At 38.6% G+C, this 26,364-nt stretch overlaps 1 protein-coding gene across 1 annotated transcript; it reads right to left on the bottom strand.

Moving 5' to 3' along the window:
• Positions 1-833: 833 nt before the first annotated feature.
• cds1 (CDP-diacylglycerol synthase (phosphatidate cytidylyltransferase) 1) lies at positions 834-25,207 on the bottom strand. The gene is made up of 13 exons (XM_066712088.1): positions 24,847-25,207; positions 12,712-12,854; positions 11,240-11,336; positions 10,797-10,894; positions 9,789-9,928; positions 7,997-8,055; positions 6,697-6,779; positions 6,350-6,437; positions 5,927-5,995; positions 5,410-5,562; positions 4,548-4,667; positions 4,201-4,304; positions 834-3,597 (listed from the first exon to the last, which is right to left on the bottom strand). Exons 1-13 carry the CDS (start codon positions 24,925-24,927, stop codon positions 3,465-3,467), a joined length of 1,368 nt encoding a protein of 455 aa, XP_066568185.1. The 5' UTR covers positions 24,928-25,207; the 3' UTR covers positions 834-3,464.
• Between the last annotated feature and the right edge of the window lie 1,157 nt (positions 25,208-26,364).

Genomic DNA, 26,364 nt, shown 5'->3' with positions numbered 1-26,364 from the left:
TCCGGCAGGCAGGAAACCGTGAAAGGCATCGTTAGGTAAACTACTGGCTATGCTGTTTTGAGGGAGACATTTTTGCGAGAAAGCTCTTACTATTGAGGCTGACTTTCCACTGCACAGAAACCGTTAGAAATTGCCAATCTGCTCTCCTGGAGACGGAAAAGCAAGAGACGGAGTTAGCATCAGAATTAGTGAGTATTTACTCCACTGCACAGTGTAAATTGTTATCTATTTAACAACTAACAATCTCCCAATAGAGATTTATACCACTGGAGCTCTCAATAACAAAGTGCAGGGTCTGTTTAAACTTGACAGAGATCGCTTCTAGTTAGCTATGGTTTAATAGCCTTTCAGCTTTTTGTCACTGGTAGACTAGAGTTAAGAAAAGGACAAGAAATATTGACTTCCAGGCTTAAGTTTACTGCCGGCAAAACACCTGGATGACAATCCATCATTATTAAGGAAGCATGCTGAAATCAGATTTCCTAGATAAAATAAATGATCAATTGTAAACACTGAAATGATATTATGCAACACTATGCTTAGAATTGCTCGTAGCACGGGGCAAATGGCCTCTTACTCTCGTTTAGCATTGTGATGACCCATTCCAGAGCGTAATGACTAATCTCATCACTTCAGATCTCAGCGTTTTATTTCTGACCAACTGTGACTGACATTTAACTACATTCTTTTATCTGTGCAGTTCTACGGAAGTGTTGATCAATGTCATACTCAAATAGCTTAAATCATTCTTCATCATCTACTCAAGCCATGACCTTCAGGGTAAATCCATGGTTTAGAATGTATTTTTTCATTTTGAAAGAGGAAAATCTAGAGGCGAATCAACATGTTTTATTAATAAAGGAGCACTCCAATCACTGTAGTAAGCCTTTCATTTTGCCAACCTGGTACCTAATCTCACAAGATAGTATAAAATGTAAAGTCACATAAATTAGAAAGAACATACATTTTCATGTTCATTTTTTCACTACAGTGCAATTTAAACTCTTATTCTCACCCACTCACACCCTAGCTATTCTGAACCACCTACTAATGTACAACAAATAAATAAAATAAAGTAAAATATAAAATGTTAAATTGCACTTCTCACACTTTCAAGTACAATGTTAGTCTTTTAGACTGTTCATAGCACAAATGCTCGCTAAGAAAATATAGCTTGATTAATGAATATGTAAACCAAAGGTATTGGGGAAAAAGAGAGAGAGAGAGAGAGAGAGAGAAATGTATATATTTTTGTACACCTGTGAATAAATATTTTGGTGGAAGCCTTTGAATGATTACGTTTGTATGCCTCAAAAATATAAATACAGCTTTTCTGGTCCCAAAATCCACCAATTCTATTTTCTCTTTGGAAAGACATGCACTTAAACCTCTATAAAACATTAATACAATTCAACTTATTACATTTTTTATATTTAACAAAGAATTATCTAATCAGCTGCGCAACCAGGAACTACAGCCAATACTTCCTTTTTGCTTTTTTGTTTTGTTTTCTAAGACAAACAATTTAGACTTTTCAATTCAACCAAAATAGCCCATGTTAAAGATTTCTTGCCCACACGTCTCCTTCTGTAAAAAGAAACTTGCAAATATGTAGCTCTGTCCTGTTATGTAGCTCTGTCCTTGCATAATTTGACATAGTATATGACCATTTCCTCAAAACAAGAGTAATCACATTTTCATTAGTTTATATGAACTAATGTACACTTAAGTAAGAGTTGCTTCTAACAAAAACAACACTCTTTCAATTGTACATTCAATATTGGGAGACTGCTGGTGAGATCTGAAGCCTTCTGGGTAACATCTGTTGAGAATTAGTTTTGTTCAAATCATTTATATCTCTGTTAAAGATACATGAGAAAATCAGACTTAAAACAGACAGCACTTTGGTAAATTAACTATCTGTCACTGCAGAATGTGATCCTGCTTGTCAGTTTAAAGACAAATGTTTCTGTTGTTGCTCCAGCACATGAGTAATAGGTTGCCAAAGGATCCCAGTTCTCTTTCTAACAGAACTTAAATACATTTACAAGTTACACGATTGTAATATCTAATGGAAATCCCTCATTCTTTTAAAAGCATCAAAGGATTATTCTTTTTTTAAACACTGTAATGTAAAACACTTTTCCGTTCAGAGAGAGGGAAAAGATATATGAACATACAAGATTAGTGTTGGAAGCTGGCTGGCAAACACTATTATCTCTGGAGGGATTCCAAGTATGGTAAAAGCAATAATTAATACACTTAATTAAAGTGCAATTTAAATATTTGGTTTACTGGAAAGTAAACGAACATCATTCAATTTCCATATGAGCAACCCTATACAGTCCTATGAGTTGCCATGCTCCAGTAACCAGACAACTATTTGTGCATATATAATCCTTCCAACATTTCAACTAAATGGATTTTATCCATGCTATACAAACTATAAAATAAAATAAATCCCATTCACCTTTTTTGCATAACATTTTTCCATGTCCTATAATTTATTAGCCAACTCACATACTTATTATAATTGTGTGTGTGTGTGTATATATCTATATATATATAGATATATAGATATATACACACACACACACACACACTCGTATACAATAGCCAGTACTATATTAATTTGAATCTACAGTATCTACTGCCATGCCTGCTGCAGACAACTTCAACTGGTCACCTGCAGCGTGTGGAGACGGCTTCTGCGCTAGTCTAACAGCATCGCCTCACTGTACATTTTATAGTTGTGATGGAGAAGGGAAGAGGTTAAGTATTATCTCTTTAAGCAGCCATAACAGTACTAAAAGTACTTACCTATATTTTGATGCTTTTACGCTCAATTTTCAACATTAAGACCACAGTAATCTAAAAATCATATTCTACTTACAGAGAAAAATATAAAATCTTGATATCTGGATCATTGTTATCTACTGTTGGTCAAGGTATCCCAGGAGAACAGAACAGTAAAATATCCAAGCTTCTTAACCAGATATTCACATCTAAATATAATTATATTATTAAGTTCTGCAGAGGGCACTACTACTAAAATGTTGTACCTTCCCCTACTTAAATTAGGTTCAGTGCAATATTTGATAATGAAAGCAGCTTCACAAAATAACCTCTATATTCAAACCATACATTCAGTGACTGTGTGCTTACATCGTTCTTAGGAAGACATTTTAAAATCTTCAGAGTTGCAAAGCTTGTTAAATCGCTTTCCTTCTGCAGGTGAACCAGTCCTCATGTAGTCATGCAATACCCAAGGCAGCACGATGGCTGATCATGTTATCAGGATACCTCATGATGTATAATGTAGTCATGTTTCGTGGTGATGACACAAGGATAAGCATTCTTCTGAAAATCCTGGCCTTCAATGCTCTGCAGCTACCGGAGGAGATTTCTGCTTTAGCAGGGTTTGTTTATTGTGATGTTGGAGAAGCAGAAAGTATTGTCAGTCTTTACTGTCCTTCAACTGCTTTGGGAATCATGCCCCTCTCCTTCAGGTGATATTTCAGTGTGTTGAAGATGCTCAGCTGCTGTTCAGGTTGGAGGACCAGTAGTTGCTGTAACACTTTACTGGGGTTGGGTCCCCTTAAAGGAAGGAAGCAGAATTTATAGCATTTCACCTACTGCAGAGTGTGACACACTACATAGCTCAGCTGAGTTACAGAAACAAGTTTAATATATATAAAAACATAATATCAGTTGTGATTCAAAGTTATGTAGTCTACTAACAGTCTACTCCAAATTATTATAGATTCACACAGGCATCACACTGAGAAACAGGAAACATCCACTTCATTCACAAAACAATTATATAAAATATAAAATATATTAAATAAATAACCTCTCTCACTTGAGAAGGATATCGCATTACTAATTATTACAGTTCCTGTGGGTCCTACATCCACTCGAGGACACTAAGAGGGTAGAGAGGTTGGTGCTGCAGTAAACAGCAGGTTGCCTGTACGACCTGCGTCCCCAAGAGGGGAACCGTGCACACCACTAGCACTGCTGAGGAGGATCACTACCGATTCCTTCAACACAGTCTAACCAGTGATAAAATACCCCAGTATCGCTCCAAATCGTTAGCAGGGACTATTATTACCACATCTGTTAAGGAAGTTGAAATGACTAAAGCATTACAAAGAATGAGAAAAGGAAAGTACTGTCTAATGCTTTCAGTTCAGTTACCTGATAAAGCTGGTAATGTACACATGAACAAAGGTGGCCATCAGGTACTGACAATCAAAGCGATCCACAATGCCCCCGTGTCCGGGGATGGTGTCTGCAAAATCCTTTTTCAAAGAGTGACAAAAACATTAGCATCCATTTATGTCGTTTTAAGTAGTTTTGTCTTTAACTGACACTATTATAATCAATAACCTAACTGAATGATGGTTATTTATCAAGTAATGTAATTGTTATGGCTAAAACATCTCAATCCCCCATCCTCAAAGAAAATCCCTGCAAGCTCCATGTCTCTACAGTCTGCCCATTGAACGATCTGAATAATTCTCCTTGAGAAGTCCTCCACTTACTTTGATTTTAAAAGCTCTTTTGAATCCACTGGCAAAGAAACCACCGAATGGTCCTATCAGTGATGCAAAAGTGGAAAGTGCGATGCTGTGGATCTGAAAGGGGTACAGATTCATGGTTTTCTGTAAAGAAAGACACAGAGGACAGACGGTAAATCTCTCCATCAGGTTCCTCTTCTGTTATCATATTTAAGCAGCCATAATAGTCCTAAAGTTAAACAAACTAAAATATACATTAATATTTTATACAAAACATCACAGGGGAAACAAATATACATACACAGAAATATCTCCATTACTCAGTTGGACATTCGTGCCTCAGCTCACTTGTCAATAGATCTTTAATTATATAATGTATTGGCATGTCATTTCAGGCCCATTATCAACTAGTAATACACCCCAACGTCAGTATCTGATCAATGTAGCATGAAATCTCTGGCGTTTCGTTTGTAATTGACAGTGACTGTGCTGTATACAAGTAGTATCATTTTACCATCACATGAAATACTGTTCACCATTAACCTACAAAAATAAACCGTACAAGTCCCTCATTTAAATGATAAGCCTTACTGCTTGCTGCAGATTTGTAACTCTATCTGCAATCATTAGACGGTTTGTTCAATGTGATGCCTGGGGGCACAATGGGCAGTGGTTTTGCTCTGTAATGCACGTTAAAAAGAATAAAAGCACTGAATCTGTCTTTATCTGACTTTCTGGAGCACTCATTTTTCACAATTGTTTATATTATACACAGTGAAAACACGGACCCTTGGCCATCCACTTTGAACGCTGATTAGAAAGCATGGTAAAACAAATAGGATGCAATATTGTCATATCCAACCTGGACTAATAAATCCATCCTTACCAATCTCAGGACAGTCTGCATTACTGAGGGAAGGGTGTACTCCTGCATCACAAACAGCTCTGAGGGGTCACACTCTACAGCAAAACTGTTAGTCTCGCTGTTATACTCCACAGGGCACACAAAGTATTTGTACTGAGCCAAAAGGTACGCAAACTGCAAACAAGAGAAGATAAGGTCATAGCTGTGAATAGATAACATTAAAAGTGAAATTAAAGTGAAATGATGCACAACTAATCTTTTGTGTACTAGGGCAACATGGGTTGTTTGAACATAGGTGTTGAAATCTGAGGAAGATGATGCCTTCTCAATACTACAAAACGTATACGAATGTGCGTCATAAGTGTCTCTCTGTAAGCAGGTGTTCAGTTACACTTTTTGTCAATATCGACCTTCTGAATGCATTTAGAAGGACTGGCATTGCTTTAAAACAGACATGCCAGTCCTACTAAACAAGCCTGCTGCAAACGTTTATTCTCATTTCACCTATGGTCACATGGAAAATACAGATTCCACTTACTATGTATCCAAACACAACGGTGGAGAAGAACCCTCCGATGAAGCCTTCCCAGGTCTTCTTTGGAGACAGCTGAAACGACACTTCAGGATTAAACATTTCTCAAGAAGCAGTGTACTATAGCTTTTGAAGCTGTCACAACATCACTGCAGTTCTTCCACAATGCTTTAGCTTCTGCCTGGCCAATGTTGCAGGCAGCTCAGAGTACTGTAGTCCCCATCCCAAAAATAACATGCCTGTAACCATTTGCTAATAATACTTTTCCCAGAGCCAAATCCCAAACGAATGCCTCACAAGCTACTTGAACTCTCATTGTTTCTCATTAGCAACATACTGTTTATCTATGGTATAGATACTATACAAATGCAGTTAATTCCTTTAACACATAGATAATCATATAGAAACTGTAAGAAACCTCATTATTACCTTAATTAAAGGTGTTCGTCCAAAGAAGAAACCAAACAGGTAAGCCATTATGTCATTGCAGATCACAATAGATATTGGAACAATAAACCTATAAACAAAACAAAAAAGACAGATTGGAGAATGTTTTTTCCTCAGGATAACTGAATAATTAAGTTTGAAATAATACAACAGTCATGATTAATATAAAACCACTGGGATGACTGATTCACTGCACACCTCGCTTCTCTTCTCTGTCTTTGAAATTAAACTGATTTCATGTTATATTCTTCCACAACAGCTAAATTAATCAACAGTTTGTACAGAACCGTTCAGCTGACAAGTGTATTGAGATACTGATTCCTCCTTACCAGATCATTCCTTCAAACAGGTTTTGAATGACAAGGTGTGACTGTGTGACCACAATCAACAGTGTCACATGTGTCCATGCAAACTGCAAACGCAAAGAGGAATACATGATGATATTTGACAGACAAAAATAGCCACATATACACTATCAAACACATAATTCAAAAAGATGTGCAGACAGTAAATCCAACATAGATATAATAGGAGCAGATGTATTTTAATAGCATGGTGGATATTACAAAGTAAATTGATTCTATCCTATCTTGAAATAGAAAAACTAATTAAGAAAATGGAATATAACTTAATGCATGCTGCTGTAAAATAAAGCAGAATTGTATTTTCAACAATAGGTATGTATAAACCAAATTAATTTACCAAGCTTATAACAAACAGCTGTTACAATACTTAAATTGTAAAAGCAAAAATGCACACTCCAGTAAATGTACTGGCATCCTTCGCAATTATTGGGACAATAGGACTTCTAACCTTAATGCTATACTGTGTACTACAGCACAGGTTCAACAGTGGAATGTTTTTTAAACAGGCTATGGTTCTTGTTTGGGCATAAGGTACAGGTTTTAGTATAATGGCACAATGTTTTAAGCCATCTACATGTATAATGAGCTAAACAAGCACGTCTGAGCAAGAATAAATCTAATTGCTTGCTCTCCAGTCCCACAGGGCAAAATTGCATGGTCGATCATCTACACAGAAGAAGAAAAAACTCATACAGGGGAAAACACCCCAAATGGAAAAATGACCTAAGTCCCATAACAAGTATAAGAAATGATTACATACAAAATTAATAATATGACTTATTACTTGAGCTCATCTGAAATTTAGCAGTTTGAATCAAGTTTCTCTGTGAATTGCAGAATTACTACCCTTCTGTAATGGAATATATACATATTGCTGGTTGTGTCCACTTTTCTGTGTATGTGTTTTAATTCCTGTAGAATCCATAACAGTGGGATTTGTCTATATGGACGGTGGGGTATTAAAGTAATACTTCTAAATTTAATTAAACCCATCAAATGCCCTAAATGTTGAGTTATGTTTAAGAATATATTTGATCTCAAATATTAAAAATCCTGCTTAGAAAGAGTATAGAAAAAGGGAAGGAGATTTCACTGACAGTTCACATGGTCTTTTTTTTTTTCAGCTACAGAATGTGATGGATGGATGGATTGATGGCACATCAATCTAATGACATTAAGTCTAAGTGTGGTCATTTGTTAGACTGGCTTCAAATGCACTCTATTGTGACGGGTTAGTACTTGCGGTTACATCGCTGATACACACCATGTAAAACTGCAGGCGGTAATGTTTCTTCACTAAACTCAGTACAAACATGCAGAAACCTGGAAAAGTAAACAACATGCAGTCAGTTTTCCTATCATGACAAAAAACAACAACAATTTTCACACAAGGTTCCATATCCCTTTTTGCCCAGCATGTTTAAAATCACTTTTGAAAGATGTTTATAAGGACAGTACTTCAACAGGCAGAGGAGACTGTGTAAATGCAGGGAGGTGTGAACCCAAGAGCATAGGTGTGGTATACATGAGTCCATTGTAGAAGACTGGAATATATATATGAAGCAAAAATATGTTTATTAGACTCTATTACATTTAAAATTAATTAAAGAAGTTAGTAGATGCCTTATTTTGCACACCATAATGAATCGAGCAATTTGGGAAACATCTGTATGCTCTCTAGTATTATAGATGCAGTTAACAAAGCCAGGAGCTAGTTCTCTTCTGTTCAAATAAACGGCTGTCAATGTTTTCTCAGCAATCAGCTGTAACAAAATCCCAATGCCCCATAGCAATATAAATCTCTCCTTGAATTGATTTACATCAAGCTTTATTCTTTCATCCTGGTATGATATTGGGTTTAGTACTTTAGTTTAGTACTTCAAATAATATTTTTTTCACAAATAAACTATCACTAGTGTGTCCTTCACTTGTATGCTTCAGGTGTTTTCATCTGTACTGGTGCAGGACATCCTGAGATTGAACTAAGCAACAATGTTTCGGTTAATTTGAAAAAATAAATAACAGATCTATAAATACATTTTACACTTACAGTTGATAGTACACTGTGCAAGATGCAAACCTGAGAACATTTGGGTTTTGCACTCCCAGATAATAAATACACTGTTGTACAGGGAACATTTAGTAGACCTGAGCATTATGACCAGTCCCCCAGAGACCAGACAACTGAGCTCAATTCCCGGATTCCACGGGTCAAATGCAGGAAGTATCCGGGTATAATAAGAGGTCAGCTCGTATTCCAGGCTGCTGTCTGTCCGATGTCTCTGGCTGGTGCTGGAGAAACACTAGCCGCATGTGCTGCTACAGTATCACGGTCTGGGGGAAGGCCTGTCTCTAGCAGCTGTGAGTTACTTCAAGCAGGCAGCGGCCTCGAGCCAAGGTACAAGCCTCACACAAATGCAAGCTGACATCTTGAAAGTGACTGCATTAGATGGAATACATTTCAAACTCAAACTGAGGAAGTGAAAAACGAACCTTAAAAATAACAGGCATGTCACAGCTAGAGGTGATGCATCATGGGGTATTTTTCAGTGATCATTGAGCGTATTGAGGCAGCTTCTTCTGGTTTAACCTCTAACTTAAGAATCAAGAGTCAGAGTGTATATCCTCCTTTCTGTGCGTATAAGATTACTTTCAATATTGTATTGCCCAGTGGACTTATTAATCAGAAACAATTAATATATCCATGTGTCACACACAACCCCTTGCTTATCCACACCATGTGATAAAGGTTAAATTGTGATCCTCAACGTGTTTTCCAGACTAATTCTGAGTATGCTTCTACTCAGTTCCCATCTTAAAATAATTAGCCCTGATGGACTGAACATTCATTAAAACAAACATTTATCCGAGTTAATAGAGAGCTCAAGGGTAAAGAGCCAAAAAACAACCAGGAGACTTTGTAACTACGGGTATTGCAGATTTGTTTAATTTGTCAAATTGCACCTTAGATTTACCTCTAAATCTAGTGACATGAGTGTTTTAAACTGATGTCACAGTGCTGACAGGGGAGACCATTCGGTGAATCTCCTGCTTACCTGCCAAGTAAAGGGCAAAGGAAATGAAGCGGTGATATCGAACCAGAAATTGCAGGGGCTCCTCTCTTTGAACCAGAGCACCAAAGTAGTCTGCCACAGTTTCCCCGTAGAAGAAGTAATTCACACAAATCAGAAAATACCTGCAGGCAAAATCAGAGCAGCATTGTGTAAAGTCCAAATACAGAACCACATTCTGTTTTGGATATAATTTTTTGTTGAGGTCTTCAGTAATTCAGTAATTCAGTAATTTGCTAAGAAACTTTGTTGGAGAAAATATATTTCCACACTTGACAGTTGACTCGGCATGCAATGAGATGACAGTTAATTCACCTTTTCAATCTCACCCTCTCTTAAACTCGGCATGGTCTGTCTTCCGACCACAAAATAATCCCCGGGATTTATTAGGCTTCAGCCTGATTGAACTGAATTTAACCAGTGGGTGTGTAATCCTTAAATTGCCACTCTACTGAAATCAATGGAGTGGCAGATCAAACTTTAAACAACCCCTGCATTAACTCTGTTCAATCAACTAGACTTTTTGTCATCTCTAGGCTTCAGATTTCCTCAAACTCTGAAAAATATAACTGATAAATAAATATAATCACCTACAAGCAAAATTGCTTCACATGAACATGTACTTTCACATGTAGCTCTTTCAACTACAACTGCTCAACATACAAGACATTACATAGCACGATAGAAAAAAATCTGATACACAGTATGGTATTCCTTTACACAGCTGTTGCTCTCCTAACATTGTTGTATTAGCAATGTGCAATGAAGATTCACCTCGCAAGATCAAACCGTCAGTGTATCAGAGGTATTGTCTTAAATTAATTTCATCATGATCTGTAGCATTATCACAGCATCAGTCTAGACTTCTGTACCAAATTTCCAGTGCTTCCCTAGATCAAACCTGCAGAATGCTAAAAGCCTTTTAAGGAGCACGTAAATACAACTCCTGAGACTCCCTACTGTATCTTTATCTTAAAAAGTTTATTTCCTTACCAGCTTAATGTCCTGAACCACGGAAGGTCGTATGAGTGATAAACTCTGTACCCAATAGTTATTATTTCCTGAAAACACTTGATCTGAATGCCCATGACCTAAAATAAAATAAAAACAATAGGGTAATGAAAACATATTCCTTTGTTATCGTGCAAATTCACAATTCGTGTTTATAGAAGTTAAAAGACTGAAGGGAGGCTTCAGTCTGAATTCTGGGACCATTAGAGATTACAGACTTAATTCAGCAAAAACAGAAGTGATGGGGAAAAAAGCAAATTTTTATTGAAACTGCAAATAGCTACTTAATTATGAAGATAATTATATGACGTTTATTGATTCTTTTACATTTTGTTTCTTTATTTCTGATGTGCATAAAGGAGAGAATAAATACATTCAATTAAAATTAATCATCATGGTAATAGAAAGTAACTGTTAAAACTTACAACTAGTATTAGCATGAAAGGCCCTAAGGAGATGATTAGAAAAAAGCCAGTAATCATTGTTAATGTTAAAATCCCTCGAATCCACCAGTTCTTCCATCTGCAAGAGAAACAAAAATGCTTTCAGAGACATGCAGACATGTGTACCACATATATACCATAATCACTATGTGTCCAACCACACATGCAAAACAACACTCGTATGCAATGTTTATGTAAAGATGACACTAAGGACATTTCTCCATTCTGTCAATTGGAACGTTTATTAACCATAATTGTAATCCTAGTCGCTCCATCTTTATCTACCCACAGTTAAAATCAGGAGAATGTGAATCAAATAGTTTTATTGAAAAGTTTATGATTTTTAAGTTTGTCTTCACTTTGATGTGGACAAGGCAGAAGTCCGAACATAAAGCTAGCTGTAAATCTCTTTCATTTCTGAGACTGCTACGATTCTAATACATCCTATCACAATCTTTCCACTCATATATTTGTTAACTCCCATTGCATTGACAGCATTTTAACAGCATCATAAATCAAAGGAAATACATTAGGGATTCTGTCTGCAGTTGTTGCAAAAAGCTTTCTTCTTATTCATGTTTGATTACACAGCCAGCATATGTGTACCACTGAACTCTGAAAGGTTAATAAATGTACAAATGTTATATAGTAAAACAGCTATTGATTTTTCTATTTCAACAACATTATACCACACTAACATGTTTATCTGAATCTCTTTATGGGATAAGGGAAGGATTTGGAGGATAGTAATGAATAAAGCAGTTTGTTTAAAAAAAAAGAAAAAAAAGTGGTTGCCTATTTGCACAGTTCCAAACATGTAAAAGAAGCTTATACTTTGTCAAATTAAAAAGAAAAGAACAATGTTAATTTTATTCAGTTAAAAAACTGTTGGGATACTACTCTAAGGCTTTCAAATTGAAGAGTTTGCACAATCTTTTAGAATGTAGTTCTGGCAGGGAGAGGAAGTGGACGGCAGTAAATCCTGGCAGCAAAGCTGACAAGGATTACAGGCACACTAATAGATATCCCTTAATCTCTGCCCGGCTACCCAGCCATTCTGTAATTTACCATTATACGGAAATCAAAGAATGGACACAAATCCAATACTGTTTCACATAAATAATACATAAGTTATTGAAAAACACTGCAGCATGGAGGCACAGTACAGTTCCCTTGGTCCTGAAAACAGGAAAACAAATAAGAATACCACAGGCAGTTATTTATATTTAAAATCCAGTCTATGTTCATGATTTCTGCATAGTGTTGCAAGTTTACTTGTCCTGGTTTGCCTTGAGGATTAGAGCACACAAAATCTTAATGTACCACACATGAATAATGATAAAGAAAATACATAGTTTGATACACACAAAAAACTGCTTGTGTCCAAGACTTGACTCTACACAGACCTTTTTGTAAATAAGAAAAATGAGCTTAGCATGCAAGCTGTGGTCTACCTTGAAGAGAGCCCCCCCAGGGCTTTGTTTAGACATTTGGGAGTCCTTTCTCCAGGAGGAGGTACTTCTGGAGTATCTGTGTCTGGTTTGGAGTCTCGGTCTCCTTCTCCAGTCAGCCCAATTCTGTCCTCTCCATCTGTCTCCTGTCGAACACAAGAGGAGAATGCATCTAGACCTTTTGCCTGCTTTGGTATTGCACAATGTTCCTCCAGCCGATCACAGCACTTTGTTTCTTCACAGTTTCCAATATTGTAATTAAGCCTTGAAAAATATGAGCATGAATGATCGTTTGATGACATTTTGCTGCCCAGAATATCAGTTTATAATACATATATTTTCAATATGAATTTGACAAATTTGACTCACAAAAAAGAAAGGGGAAAAAAACTTGAAAGGACAGTATTAAAAACAATATATTTCCCGTTTCCCTTTGCAGTCAACTTAATGAATGCAACAGGTTTCTTTACATTACATTACAGAAGACTGACAGGCGAGTCAATGACTCAGACAGGTGCATTGCTCTGTATCGCTTCATTGCCGTTGAATTTGTGGAATTACCAATGAATGAGTGATTCATCATCGGATCGATATGATTTAACTGAGACACAGACATAGATTATCAACACTAATGAAAGCTTTAAAAGACAGGTAGGGACAGCAGAGAGGAGTAAAGCATAATCAGAAACTATGGGAGATGGGTAGTCCTCGGCGTAACCAACACCATGTATTCAGACAATTCTCACTGCAGCAATCGTTTGAGGAAATTCAGCTCTTCTATCACCAGAATGAATCAGGATTTGAGTTTGTCTTCACGATCCGAGAAACACCTTCAACACTGCCATCATTTTAACATCAACCCCTTCACTTGTTAAACACCAAGTTCAAATTTGATGTGAATTATAACTTAATAAAACAAAAATTTCAACAGAGTATGTTTTGCTTTTCCTGAAGCAGGTTAACCAAGGTATGAGGTGATGTAGCTCCCGGACATACTGTACTCTAAGCATGCCATTCGCATCAACAGACAGAGCTCAGGGACTTCCTGTGTGATAAAGTCATTAGCGTCATTATAGTAATGGCATTAATGTCATCATAACATGAACTTCAAAGCTGGCAAATACAATAAATACACAGCATATAGCCCTAACTGTTTACTAATGAAGTCTGTGTCAAGGGGAGAAGGCAGAAAGTGGAGAAAGAAATCATATTTTAGGTGGATCAAATAAATCACAGTTCAAATATTCCTTTGGACACATGCAGTACACTGAATTACCCTGTAACCTAGAGGTCAGGTCAGGTGTGTGACACTACACTACATGAACTGGCCCTGTATCTGATATTTGTATGATGACAGAATACCAAGAATAAATGATGAAGTGAGAAGAGAAAAAAATACCAAACATGAAATATAAAAAATGAAAAGCAATATAATGCTGGTGAGGCTTTAGATGTTAGACTGAGATCTGCCCCGTGGGTTTCATTCACATTCTCAGAAACAATTACAGTCAGTGCTCGGGAAATACTGCCCTGTATCCTGTGTAAAGACTGGCGAATGCTGCTTGTACACCGTCTCCCAAGATGCAACTTACTGTACAGATGAATGCACGATGAAAACTGTTCACTGGCTGATAGCAGACACTGGCGGAAACATCATTCACTTTAAAATGACATTCCTTTAATCCAAGGTAGAACTTGAAAATATATAAGTATTACGAGAAGTTCTGAAAATGACAATTTTGATCAGGTAATTTAATCTTCCTGTAATTTATATAATTACTACCATGTCAATAAAAATTGTTTTCATAGAACAAGCAGCTGGAGGAGCCCGAGTAGTTGCAAAGTACATTCCTAAAGTAGAACAAGAAGTATACATAGCCACTCCCACTTAATGAATGCGTCAGGGTAAACTAAGAAGCCCAAAGGAGAAAGCTCTCTTTTCAGAAGTGATATCTTGCCCTCATGAGCCACTGGGTCTTCTAATTTACACTAAACTCTCCACTTCACTGAACTGGACATCGACTTTTTTCAGGCTTCAGGTGACAATTGAAAAGACACACAAACTCTTCTGAGACTTTGTACACCTAAGCTTTCAGTGGTTTAAGCACTGTATTCACTGAGTGCAGAAATTGCTTTTCCCTTCTCTAATGCACAATGAAGTGTTGCACTAAATACTGACTTGTCAAGCGTCCATTCAGAATCCGCAGCAGGACCTCGGAAACACGTTACGTTCAGTTTAGTAAGTAATCAGATCACCGCATGACAGACCTGATCCAAGTAGGCGACTGTAGCGTGGATTAAAGAAAAAGGGAAGAAAACATAATCTGCAATTTCCAAGTCTGTCAGCTGGCGGCAGCTTTCCCTTTACCACAGTTCTCTACTGTGTTGAGTGCTTCGGTCTGGAATCAGTGACTGGTGGATAGGTTAAAGCTTTAGTTTAATTAGAAAATTAATAGTATGTTTAAGGTGGACATGCCTACAAGATTCTTTCCATGTCATTTTTATAAAAGTACCATCTCATACTTTGCGAATTCAGGTAATTCTACCTTATAATTTCTAAAAGCTCTGGATCCTTCTGTTGGAATTGTACGGTTGTTTTAAATGTGTCCATTCCTGTTAGGCCTCAGATATCATGGGGCACCATGAATGGTTGTTCTGGAATGTGTTGGTGTGTGCACTTCTTTGTGACGCTGCATGATGACTTCATTGTTGATTATAGAACTGTCATTTACAAATGGGCAACTTTCCTGCTGCTCTGATAGCATCTGGAGTCCTGTTAGATGTCTTACTTGTCAAGAAAGATCATTCAAACCTGCCCCTCCAAAATGTCCATGTCCTCTCCATATTCTCCAAGTATAGCAGCAAAATCAAGATTGATGGCAGCTTAGGCAGTAAAATACTATATGTGGCATGCGCAGTTAAATACTCACTGCTCCTCCTGTAAATGCCTTGATCTGAATGTGGTTTTAATTAATCAAACATTAGAAATATTATAACTACAGGAAAAGGTGGTTGACTAATATTTACTGAAGTACAGGACAGCCTACGTGTCCTGTATAGCTTACATTCAGAATAAGCCACAGCACAGTATTTCAATACATGGAGGACATGAATGTTGTTTAATGTGCCGCATCCAGAGTTGATGGTGATAAAGGATGTTATAAAGATGCAGTTTGTGTATGAAGGACTGCATTATTCGGACTCGAGCAAAAATGGCATGGTCTTTTTTTTTAAACACAGGGCCAGTTACAGGCACATGACAGTAGATGTGCTTTGATCTGTACTCAGAGAGCTTGTTGACATTTAAGGAATTTTCCCTTACATGCTAAACCATGCTAAATAAAGCAAATCTAGAGTGAAAGAATGGCATTTATAATTAGCAAAGGGTCAAACTGCTTTCCAGCACCAATTAGCAGGGAGACTGCAGTAACTGGGAGCATGTTTCTGTAGAAGGGAACGACCCCTGTCATAAAGTGGGTTAAATTAGTAAGCATTACTTGTAAGAAAAAATCCTTATTGGCTTTGAATGACTGCATTGAGGCAGTTGGGTATTTGAAAAAGTTATATAAATCTCTGTATCTAGTCTGAAAAAGAAAATAATCATAATTTACAATATTACCATTACAATACACACAAACATCAGCTTTTGTTAAGCTTATCTTGCTGGAGCTTCTCTAAGTTGCTATTAAACAGTAGAGAAGGAGTGCGTTAGAAGTCAAAATATAAGTCAGGATTCTAGACAAAAAAAAAAAAAAACTAGCTGACATATCTTTTAAACATCTGAAATGAATTGAGACTGAGGGAAAGCCAAAGAGCTGGTGCCTGTGGCCCCATTCCCTATGTACAGTATATGAGTTGACTCCGGGGCCTTGGAGGCCTGCTTACACTAAACACCCAAAACATGTTATTAACATTTGACCAGATATAACTCACTGCGGCATTAGCATTCAGATTTCCCATTAACAAGGCAGTATAATGTGACAGTGTGGGGGTTAGGTACAACACTGCCAGGGTTTCAGGCGGGGTTCAAGGAATGAGTGTGTTTATTTAACAGTGCTGCACTAGTGCTCAAAACAAAGGAGACATACAAAAAGGTTAACAAAACCCAACTCTTTGTTGAGCTTAAACTAACACACATGACACAGATCCCTAACAACACAAATAATAATAACAGGACACAGGACAAACGACAACCAGTCCAATCCGAAATCCATAATCAATCTATATATCGAAAAGCCAAGTCCAAGTTCTGTATTCAATTCCTCGTCTTCTCTCTCTTGCCCAATACAAAATGCTTCTCCACCTCTCATACTCAAGGTTCTCCTCCTGCCTCTCTACAACGGGAACCCAGGCACTTCCCCGTTTTATCGAGGTGGGGAGCCAGTCAAGTCGGGAACAGCAGCTCAGCAGTTCCACCGGTAATTTCCCTCCCCTGGGTTCTGGGAAGGTACGAGGCAGTTTGGGGCGGATTTGGCACCCAGCGTGGTATCACAATACATTTAGACTCAGACCTTGATTAAATAATGTAACTCTTGCCAGCTTGACACTCATTTCATGTCCTGTAGAAAACAGACAACCTTTGGTCTTTCAATTGCGATTTAGAAACACCGATTTCTGAGGTGTCAGGAATTTAAGGACAGTGAGCAAAGGTACAGGCCTACCGAGTCAGTCCACATGCATGTCTTGTGACTGGCCAAGGAGATCTGGAGTGCACAGCATTTCATCAGGTAAGCAGAAGGTTTTAAATGCTATTTTTCAACCACTGCGCAGAGTTTTAATTAATTTAATTAAGTTGAGATGTTAATTTCCCTAAGAAGTCCAAGAGCCCCAGATTTATGATGTCTTGTGTTTATTTATATTGCAAAACCGTAACTAAGATTCAAAATCTGATGGTATGATAATCCACATATAATAAACAATAGCCCATGTGATAAATACACCTACAAGACAGACTAACTGATAACTTTAAGTCTGTAAGGAAGTCCTTGATGGCTCCAAGTCTTTGTGCTGTATTTGATCCTGTGTAGGAATGGCGTGCTTTTCCATTGACTGCAGCAACAAGAACAAACATCCTATTGATATGAAGATGATTTGTGACCTACCATCTACTATCCTCGAAAGACCGTTTTTGGAAAATGCTTCAACTGTATTCCAGTGGGCCAAAACTGAGGGGAGATGCAGGTATGAACCACAGTTCATTTGAGACTCTACATTGTTTGCAAATTAGCTGATTCTAACCAGTGTGAGATTTTTTTTTCTCTTCAGAGTTATCAAAGAAAGGCATTAGCTAAATAATATTAGATAAAGTAAGAAGTCTCTGTCTTTACTGGAATATCAATCTGCATATCAAAGTACTGTATGAAACCCCACAGTTCCTGATAGCTTAAAGTGATACAATTTGAGTAATTTGAATGGACACTTGACAAAAAAGGCCCTGGAAGACCGACTGAGCCCTTAAAATTAACCATGAATCTCCACTGACTAAACCAGAACAAATCGTGAAGACGGCAGTATCCTAAACCACACAGACAGCACCCACTCCAGGGTTTGTCTCCCTACTGTCTAAGATAACAGCTTCACCAGATAACTTGATTTAACACATTGAATAAGCACAGCCTTCCCTGGGACAAGCAACAGCACAACTTTCTGGTTGGTGCATTGTACTTCAGGATGTTACGGTGCAAAACAAAGACAATCAATAGCGCTGCGTTTTTAAATAAGCTCTTGTGCCTGTCTGTTTAAGCAAGCCCCCTGTTCTTTAAATATTTCAGTGTACTATACATTACACTGCCCTTCTGAGGCCAACCCTGCTTATTGCTCACAAAAAGCAAAAGAAAATACATTTGCATCCATGCAAATCTGAATATAATTTTAACTGTACTTCATCTGCTTCTTAGAGGGATAACAATTTCCTCGACAGCAGAAGCATCGGTATCGTACATTATCAGACTACAAGGCTACACAGCCGGGTCTTATTCAAGGAAGCAGCTTTGACATAAAGATGTTATGAATACAAAATAATGTATGTACAAACACATCCACATTTGGGAGACAGACTATTGTCGTCAGTCATGCAGAACGCTGCTGTTTATACCTGGAGCGAAGGAACTGTGGGGAAAAAAACACACCATACCAATGATTTCGGGGGTTCTTATTGGTAAATGACTGGGTTCAGGGGTAAATTGTCCCAACTCCCATATTATTGTGATCCATTAAACAAATTATGATACGTAAAGGCCTAATTATTGTAAATTCACACTTGACGCAACATAAGGTAGCCAGCATTAAATATCCTGCGCCTGCTGTTACATTGTATAATCCTAGACTGGACAAAAGCAGCTACATAAGAACATAAGAACATAAGAAAGTTCACAAATGACAGGAGGCCATTTGACCCACCATGCTCGTTTGGTGTCCATTAATAACTAAGTGATCCAAGGATCCTATCCAATCTATTTTTTAAAAAGCAAAGGCCCTAGTACTGATCCCTGTGGAACTCCACTAACAACCTCACTCCAGTTAGAAGCAACTCCTCTAATCGACACCCTCCGTTTCCTATACATCAACCAGTTCATAATCCATCTACTTACATTACCCTGAATGCCTACAGCTTCCAATTTGAGGATCAGTCTTTGGTGTGGAACCTTATCAAAAGCTTTATGAAAATCTAAGTATATCATATCATAAGTAAGTCACCCTGGATAAGGGCGTCTGCTAATAAATAAATAAATACATAAATAAATAACAAGATGCTCCTCTATTTTCTGTCTAATCATTTTTCCAACATTTTACAGGTGATGCAGGTGAGACTGATTGGTCTGTAATTTCCAGTTTTGTCCCCTTTCTTGTGGATTGGTATGACATTTGCTGTCTTCCAGTCAGTTGGCACATCCCCTGTTCTAAGTGTCTTTTGGAATATTTGAGTTAGCGGCCTAAACATAATCTCCCTCATTTCTTTAAGTACTGTTGGAAATATACCATCTGGCCCAGGTGATTTGTTTGTTTTTAATTCTGCTAGTCCCTTTAGTACCTCCTCCTCATTTCTCTCTCTCTTAGGGTTTGACTGGACTGATTGTTAACCTGTGGCATGTTATCTGTTTTTTCTTTTGTAAAAACCTCAGTGAAATACTTGTTTAGAACATTTGCCACATCTTGTTCACTTTCCAAGATACTTCCATTTTTGCCCTTTAGCTGTTTCACTTCCTCCTTTATTGACCTCTTGCTGTTGTAGTATTGAAAAAAGCTATTTGCATTAGTTTTATCTCCAAGAGCTAAGTTTCTTTATATTTCCCTCTTTCCTTTCCTGATCCCTTTCTGAAGATCTCTGCAATTCAACCGTAGGCAATGGGGTTTTCATGTCTGCTTGAAGAACACTAGCTAATCTACTATGGCTATACCTCTGAACTTAGTAACTATTACAGAATCAGTGACTATTCAGTGCCCACCTTATAAAAAAAACACAGACCTTCCAGCTTTGGCATGTACCACGAGGTGTAGGTGTCTTACAATCAAGACTGTATAGCTCCATAAAAGGTGCTGTACCACAACAAACTACATGAAAGAAAGGAAAGGGAAGTGGCAAAGTAAATTCAGATGGAAAGATATACTGTAACAGAACTGGAGAGGAGAATTTCATTCATTATTCCTCTCACTAAGCTGTGATACAAATTGCTACAAATCTGCATCATTAACTTAATTGAGGTCTGTCTCCTTTTGGTCCACTGAGGGAGTGCTGTACTGGAGGCAAAACTAGGATGATGTAACTAAATTAATGGTTTCCGGAGGGGATACGTACGTTCTTTTAATTTATCAGTATGACAGACCTGAAAAAATACAATACAACTTGTGCATTTTGTAACTAAATCTTATTAAGACCTGGCAAAGGACCTACACTTTTGTAAATATGTTCAATGACATAATGAACTCCAGAATTATTTTAAGGACCACGTTAAATCAAAACATAAACATATTCCAAAAAACACATTTCAAAATGTGCCACTTGATTTCTGTTCCTTTCAGTAACTCACAGTCTCTTTGAAACACCCCAAATGGAGAGCATTAGGTAGAAAGTTTTGAATTTTGGTATCTGCAATGTGTGGATCAGCAGACATTTAGGGTTAGGCGTGCCTGCCCATTGGACCGATTGACCAGCAAGTAACTGTGGAAAATTCCATTTCTGTAGAAACAGCTGGCCATTCATTCACTTACAGTTACCACTCAGGGCAGAAGCTTGAATAATTGAAACTCTGTGCTGGAACTTTTGAATTCTTCAGTGAAGTCACTGAAAAGCCTGAACCCAACTTTAAAATATTTTATTTAGGCCTACTTGTTCTGTTTAGAGTTTGCAGCTCTTATTATGAGTTTTCTTTTTCTTTTTAACAACTTTCATATTTTGAGTATTTAATTTGAGAGTTGTTTTTCCTCAAAAAACATAATTACATAAAACTGGCCTGATGCCATGTGACCAAAAGATGCATGGTCAAGTTTTGTGTCCCTGTCCTCTCATTTGCCTGAATTACATAGGATGACTCTATACATTTTTAAATTACCAAAATAAGTTGCTGTAGTCTACTGCTTAAGTGGCGAAACATACCATAAAAGGACACATACCCTGTATCTTGCAGGATGAAAGAGTTCTACATTTGGTTGCATTTAGCTTAGTGTTTGAACTGGATAAAGGGCAAGATTACATAGAGAGAAATCCCTTTGCTCTGGTTATTAGCTACAGCTCAGTGAGCACAGAATTAACTTGTTTGCTCCTTTCCCATCTTTAAAATAACCGGCCTATAGATGCATGAGGAACAAAAAAGGAAGTAACATTGGAAAGAAAGAAATATAAAATTAATACTTTTTGTCATAGAAAACACAGTCAGGTTCCAGTGCCAAATACAGGGACATCCTAGCTCTTATTCTTTGCTCGAAATCAAACCGGCAGTTCCTTATAATTCAAGAGTCAAGAGCCCTGACTGCATGCATAATATACATAAGCAAGCCTGCAGAGGCTAGGTTGCAGAGAGAGGGGATAAACCGCCAAGCCAGGTGATCAGCTGCTTGGTAAATGAGACTATGCTAATCCTTAAACGAATAAAGGCCACTGTGCAGCAACCCCACTGTCTCCAGGCCTGCTACCAGCACCACGGGCTTCTCTGTCCTCTTTTAAAGAGTTTGGAAAATGTAACCCAAAGCCTGTCACCAGACCAATTGTAATAGATCAATGCAGGGATGATGTTAAACGTAAAACTGCATATCCCTGAACATGTCCTTTAAAGGTCTGTCTTCAAAGTAGAAAATAAGAGGGGAAAAAATAAACAAATCATAAAACTGTGCTCTCTGCATTGAGAAATTGCATTAGTATAGTGGCCGGGTGACTAAGGACTACCGCCTTCCACTGGACTCAAGCTTGTCTTCACCAGTGTTGCCTTGGTGTACAGTGGTGTGCTGAGTAGCTGCAGACAGAGGAGGGTGTGTGTTAACATCAGAAGCATACATTACAGCCTCTCATTACTTTGACACCCTACCTGGCATTGTTATGTACCTTTGACCCCATACATAACAAAGAGATTTTAGCCATCCATAACAACGCTATAGCCCACAATATTATACTGCACCATAGGCTTCTCCTTTTAAAGAGTTTTCAAAAGTCTGTACTCATTTTAAATAGCTTTTTAAAATGATAACGCATTTATGATAACAGATCAAAATTAGCTTCTCGCAGCATGGATGATGTGGGTGTAAAAATCTCATGATAAATGATTCTACTGTAACAGCCCAGTCCCTTTAAATGGTTTGCAGAGGTGGCAAAAAGCCTCATTAGGCATTCTCACTTGTGCAGCAAACAGCAAATTGAACCTGCACACTGACAGCAAAAGCTATTTACCATGGACTTTGAATGCCATGTAGTAAGCTTCTGGAGCCAAGCGACAAAATCCACTGGGCAATGGATAAGATAGCAAACAGCATTTTATCTTTCCTTTCTCTTTCTTTGTTTTTGTATTTATTCTAAGATTTCAGAGAATATTATAATGTTGCCTTCATTTTAATTCACATGTTACCATCAGATTGTGCTATGCCTGCAACTCCAGAACAAATTACACTAATAGTCTTGTTGATCTCAGTTTAGTTATCTGTTCTACTCATTAAACCATGAAAGGATTTCTTATGATAAGAAACAGGTTGAGCAACCTCACAGAACCTGCTTTCATACAGTTTCAACCTCTAGATGTCTTGAAGTGCACACATTTATAGTGCAGCAGCTATTTTATGGCATTGCAGAGCCTGATTGTGAGATTACCAGTTTTACAAGTTGTAGTTTCTTTTTATTTTCTTTGTTTGCCCAGTGTTTATCCTAAGACAGGATGGCATAAAGATTGCAGTAATATTTCCATAGCTGGTACCATATAAATCTCTGCTAATGAGTAAAAAGGTCCCGACACTGTTTTGAACATTACAAACTATAGTCAATAGAGTGTGATTAGAAATTAGACCTTTCAACTTCCTGGTAAATTTTATGAACAAATTGAAAGCAGATGTTCCAGAAATGGACACTCAGGGGTCATTGCTATAATGGGTTGACTGTATTAAGTGGCACAATGAGATTTTAAGTACCCAGTCATCCAGCCTGTAATAGCAGTAAATCGGTTTTGGAGAGATGTACACAGCTATAAACCCTTGGCCAGTTTAAGCTTGAACTTCAGACAATAAGCTCAGAAGCCATGTGGAAAACTCACATGTGTAGGCCCTATATATTGAATTCTAAATACATTACAAATATAAAAACATTAATTATGTGCGTTATTTTTTAAATGTATTTTATGTGGTGTTATGTGATGCTGCGGTTGACAAATGCATTTCCGCGTGGAGATCAAAAGTTTCTTTACAATTACACATATTGAAGTTTTCCATCTCCATATCTATTTGTCCAGCTCCTGTTTTGGTCTAGTGAAGCCTAAAAACAATATGACAATATCCATCCATAGATGATACCACCAAAAGCATGACTTAATTGATTGCATTAGAGTAAAAGAGAGTTATTTTTTCCTACAATGAAACAATGACACTTAGATGGAAAGCCACACATAATACCTGCCACTGTGTACCATTTTATTCAACAGCCACAGCAACAAAGCACCACACATACACACACACAAAGTGTCCTGGGCAAGGTTAAAAGGTTACTTTTCTGTTGTATTATGCATGCCAACTGAGCTGGCTGTTATGTTACAGCACTCTACAGCATTCATTACGCATTGTTGGAGGCTGCTGGTCAGTTAAAAGCAAAGGCATTTTACAGCACGGATCTTCAAACCTACAGATGGCAGTTTTAACATTGCTAGCCACAATATTTGAACTATGAAATCTTTAGCTGTGGATGTATGGCCGTCCTGTAAGGGGGCAGGGTTCCTTGAGGGACTAAACGAGGCTGTTAACCTTTGCACTTCCAGTTCAACTTAACAAATAAACGAGTCGAGCAAGAAAGTCCAGACTGCATGAGGATGGATGGATGGATGGACGTGGTGTTGGCATTAGCTGTTTTATGAAATACGTGCGACCTTCCTGGTGATAGAGGGCATGAAACAGTCAGTTTTCCTACTGGCGCTAATTCAGTGCTTTGAGGCCAACACTTTGCTGCTGTAAACACACTGTACTTCCTGTTGACCTACAAGCTACCATGGCAGTAACGTTTGAAACACTGGAAAGCAATGCACAAAAGCTACAAGAAAGCAGGCACTGGGGACATTGCATTGGTCATTATCATTGCGAGAACTGCGAGTAAAAAAAGACCCAACATAGCCTACTGTCCCGCACCTGTCCCTGCTCTACCTGACGCGGCAATGAACTTCAGTCCGCAGTCCTGTAGGGTTTGCCTTTGGGTCTTTTTAAATACCTACCTGTCAGGTATACATTTCCCAGGCCAAACGAACTGTACAGCTTGGAAGTATATCTGCCTTTACTCTAGCATTACAATCAGCCAGCGTTTGCAGGGAAAAAGCCCATGCATACAGCCCATGATCAGTGAACTAGATGTGCAAAACAGCGGTATATCCACCCCAGGACAGCAATCCTGCCCATGTATACAGACACACTTTCTCACCGGCACTACAGACCAGCCCCCTGTATAGGAGTGCAATATTGTGTTACCTTGTCGCTGATGTTTTCTGTGCTGTCAGGGTCCCCGCCGCCTCCTCCTCCTCCTCCTCCCCTCTTCCTCAGCTCTGTCATGTCTTCTGCTAATTCCACGGGTGTCAGCAGGGAACAGCCAGCAGGGTAAGCAATAAATATTACAACGAGCCTCCTCCGACTGAATGATCCGAGGGAAAGGTCTCCTGGAAGAGTCAAGCGACTGCACTATCACCTGTGCAGTGAACTGGATGACCAGAGGACCTGCTGCTGCACCACAAACACTCAGCCTGCGCCCTGCTGTCTGTCAGTCTGCGTGTGTGCGTGTTTACAGCCGCAGTCCGGAGCGTCTCCAGGTCGGTGCTGCGGATCCCCGGTCTAATCCTCCTCTCTCTCTCTCTCTCTCTCTCTCTCTCTCTCTCTCTCTCTCTCTCTCTCTCTCTCTCTCTCTCTCTCTCTCTCTGACGTCACCCTGTGCAGCCCTGTTCAGGCAGGAAACCCGCCGCGCGCCGCTCACTGCAGAGCACCGCGCACGCGCCCGCCCGCTCGAGCGCCACGCACAGCGCGCGAGTCCCGCGCCCGTCGGCGGCTGCCCGCGCGCCTCCCCCGCACGGTGGCGCCGTCCTCGCGCTCGGCCGGACCCTTCATCGACGACTTCGTGCGGCGCAGACCCCTCTCTTCCTCTCTCTGAAGCCTGCAGGGAAAGACTTCAAGGTCTGTGTGTCTTGAGAAGAAGCACTGCTTAGGTTGTGTCTGTACAGTTTTACATGACATGTGTATGGGTTCCAAGTGTCTTGCCTGCATATTTACTTTAAATCAGATATATGTGCAATAATTGCCTCCCAGCCTGTGGCAGAAACATGATCTAGCTTCCTACTGTCCCACTATGAGCTGGAAGTCATTTGTAGTCCAAACACCTTTTAACCAAAATAGCTATTCTATCAAAATAGCTGTGTTACCTTTTCCCTGCAATTGTCCTGCATCTCGCTAAAACAATGCCAGTTTCCAGAGGATGGACTCTGCACTCCACTATCAGGTAACCCTTCTTATTGCACAGAGCTGGATGAGGTTCCTTTTTTTAGTTTTTTGTGTCTTAAGTCTCATAAACTGCTTAACTGCTTTCTAATCAGGGATTGGGCTGTTAAAAAGTTACTGGACCACAGTTTGTCAAGCAATCCAAAGGTAAATCCATTTCTGTAGGGGTTGGGACAATAGACTGGTTTTCCTAACCTGAGTGCAGACTGGAAAATGTGGACCCAAGCCTAATATATAACCCCCATGTACACCCAAATTAACCCACTTCACAGACACTGAGTTCAGACCTTCCCAACTTTCCTGACTGATGAGGCATTTCTCTGCGAGCAGCAATGGTACAAATACAGTCTGGTTATATTTGCAAAAACTCGAGCTATGTTTTTGGGTCAACGGGTTTCTGACCGCTTTGCCTTTTATTAGCTACAGCCTGTGGTTTGTACCCCAGTCTTTTAAAGCTGTAGGCATTGTTCGTAAGCGAATTTACTGTAACTCTTATGATGCTGT

Source organism: Amia ocellicauda, chromosome 8 (genome assembly GCF_036373705.1).
Source record: "Amia ocellicauda isolate fAmiCal2 chromosome 8, fAmiCal2.hap1, whole genome shotgun sequence".
In the NCBI taxonomy this organism is placed as follows: Eukaryota; Metazoa; Chordata; class Actinopteri; order Amiiformes; family Amiidae; genus Amia; species Amia ocellicauda.
The sequence above is the reverse complement of the archived record's forward strand: the minus strand, read 5'-3'. Positions and strand labels throughout refer to the sequence as shown.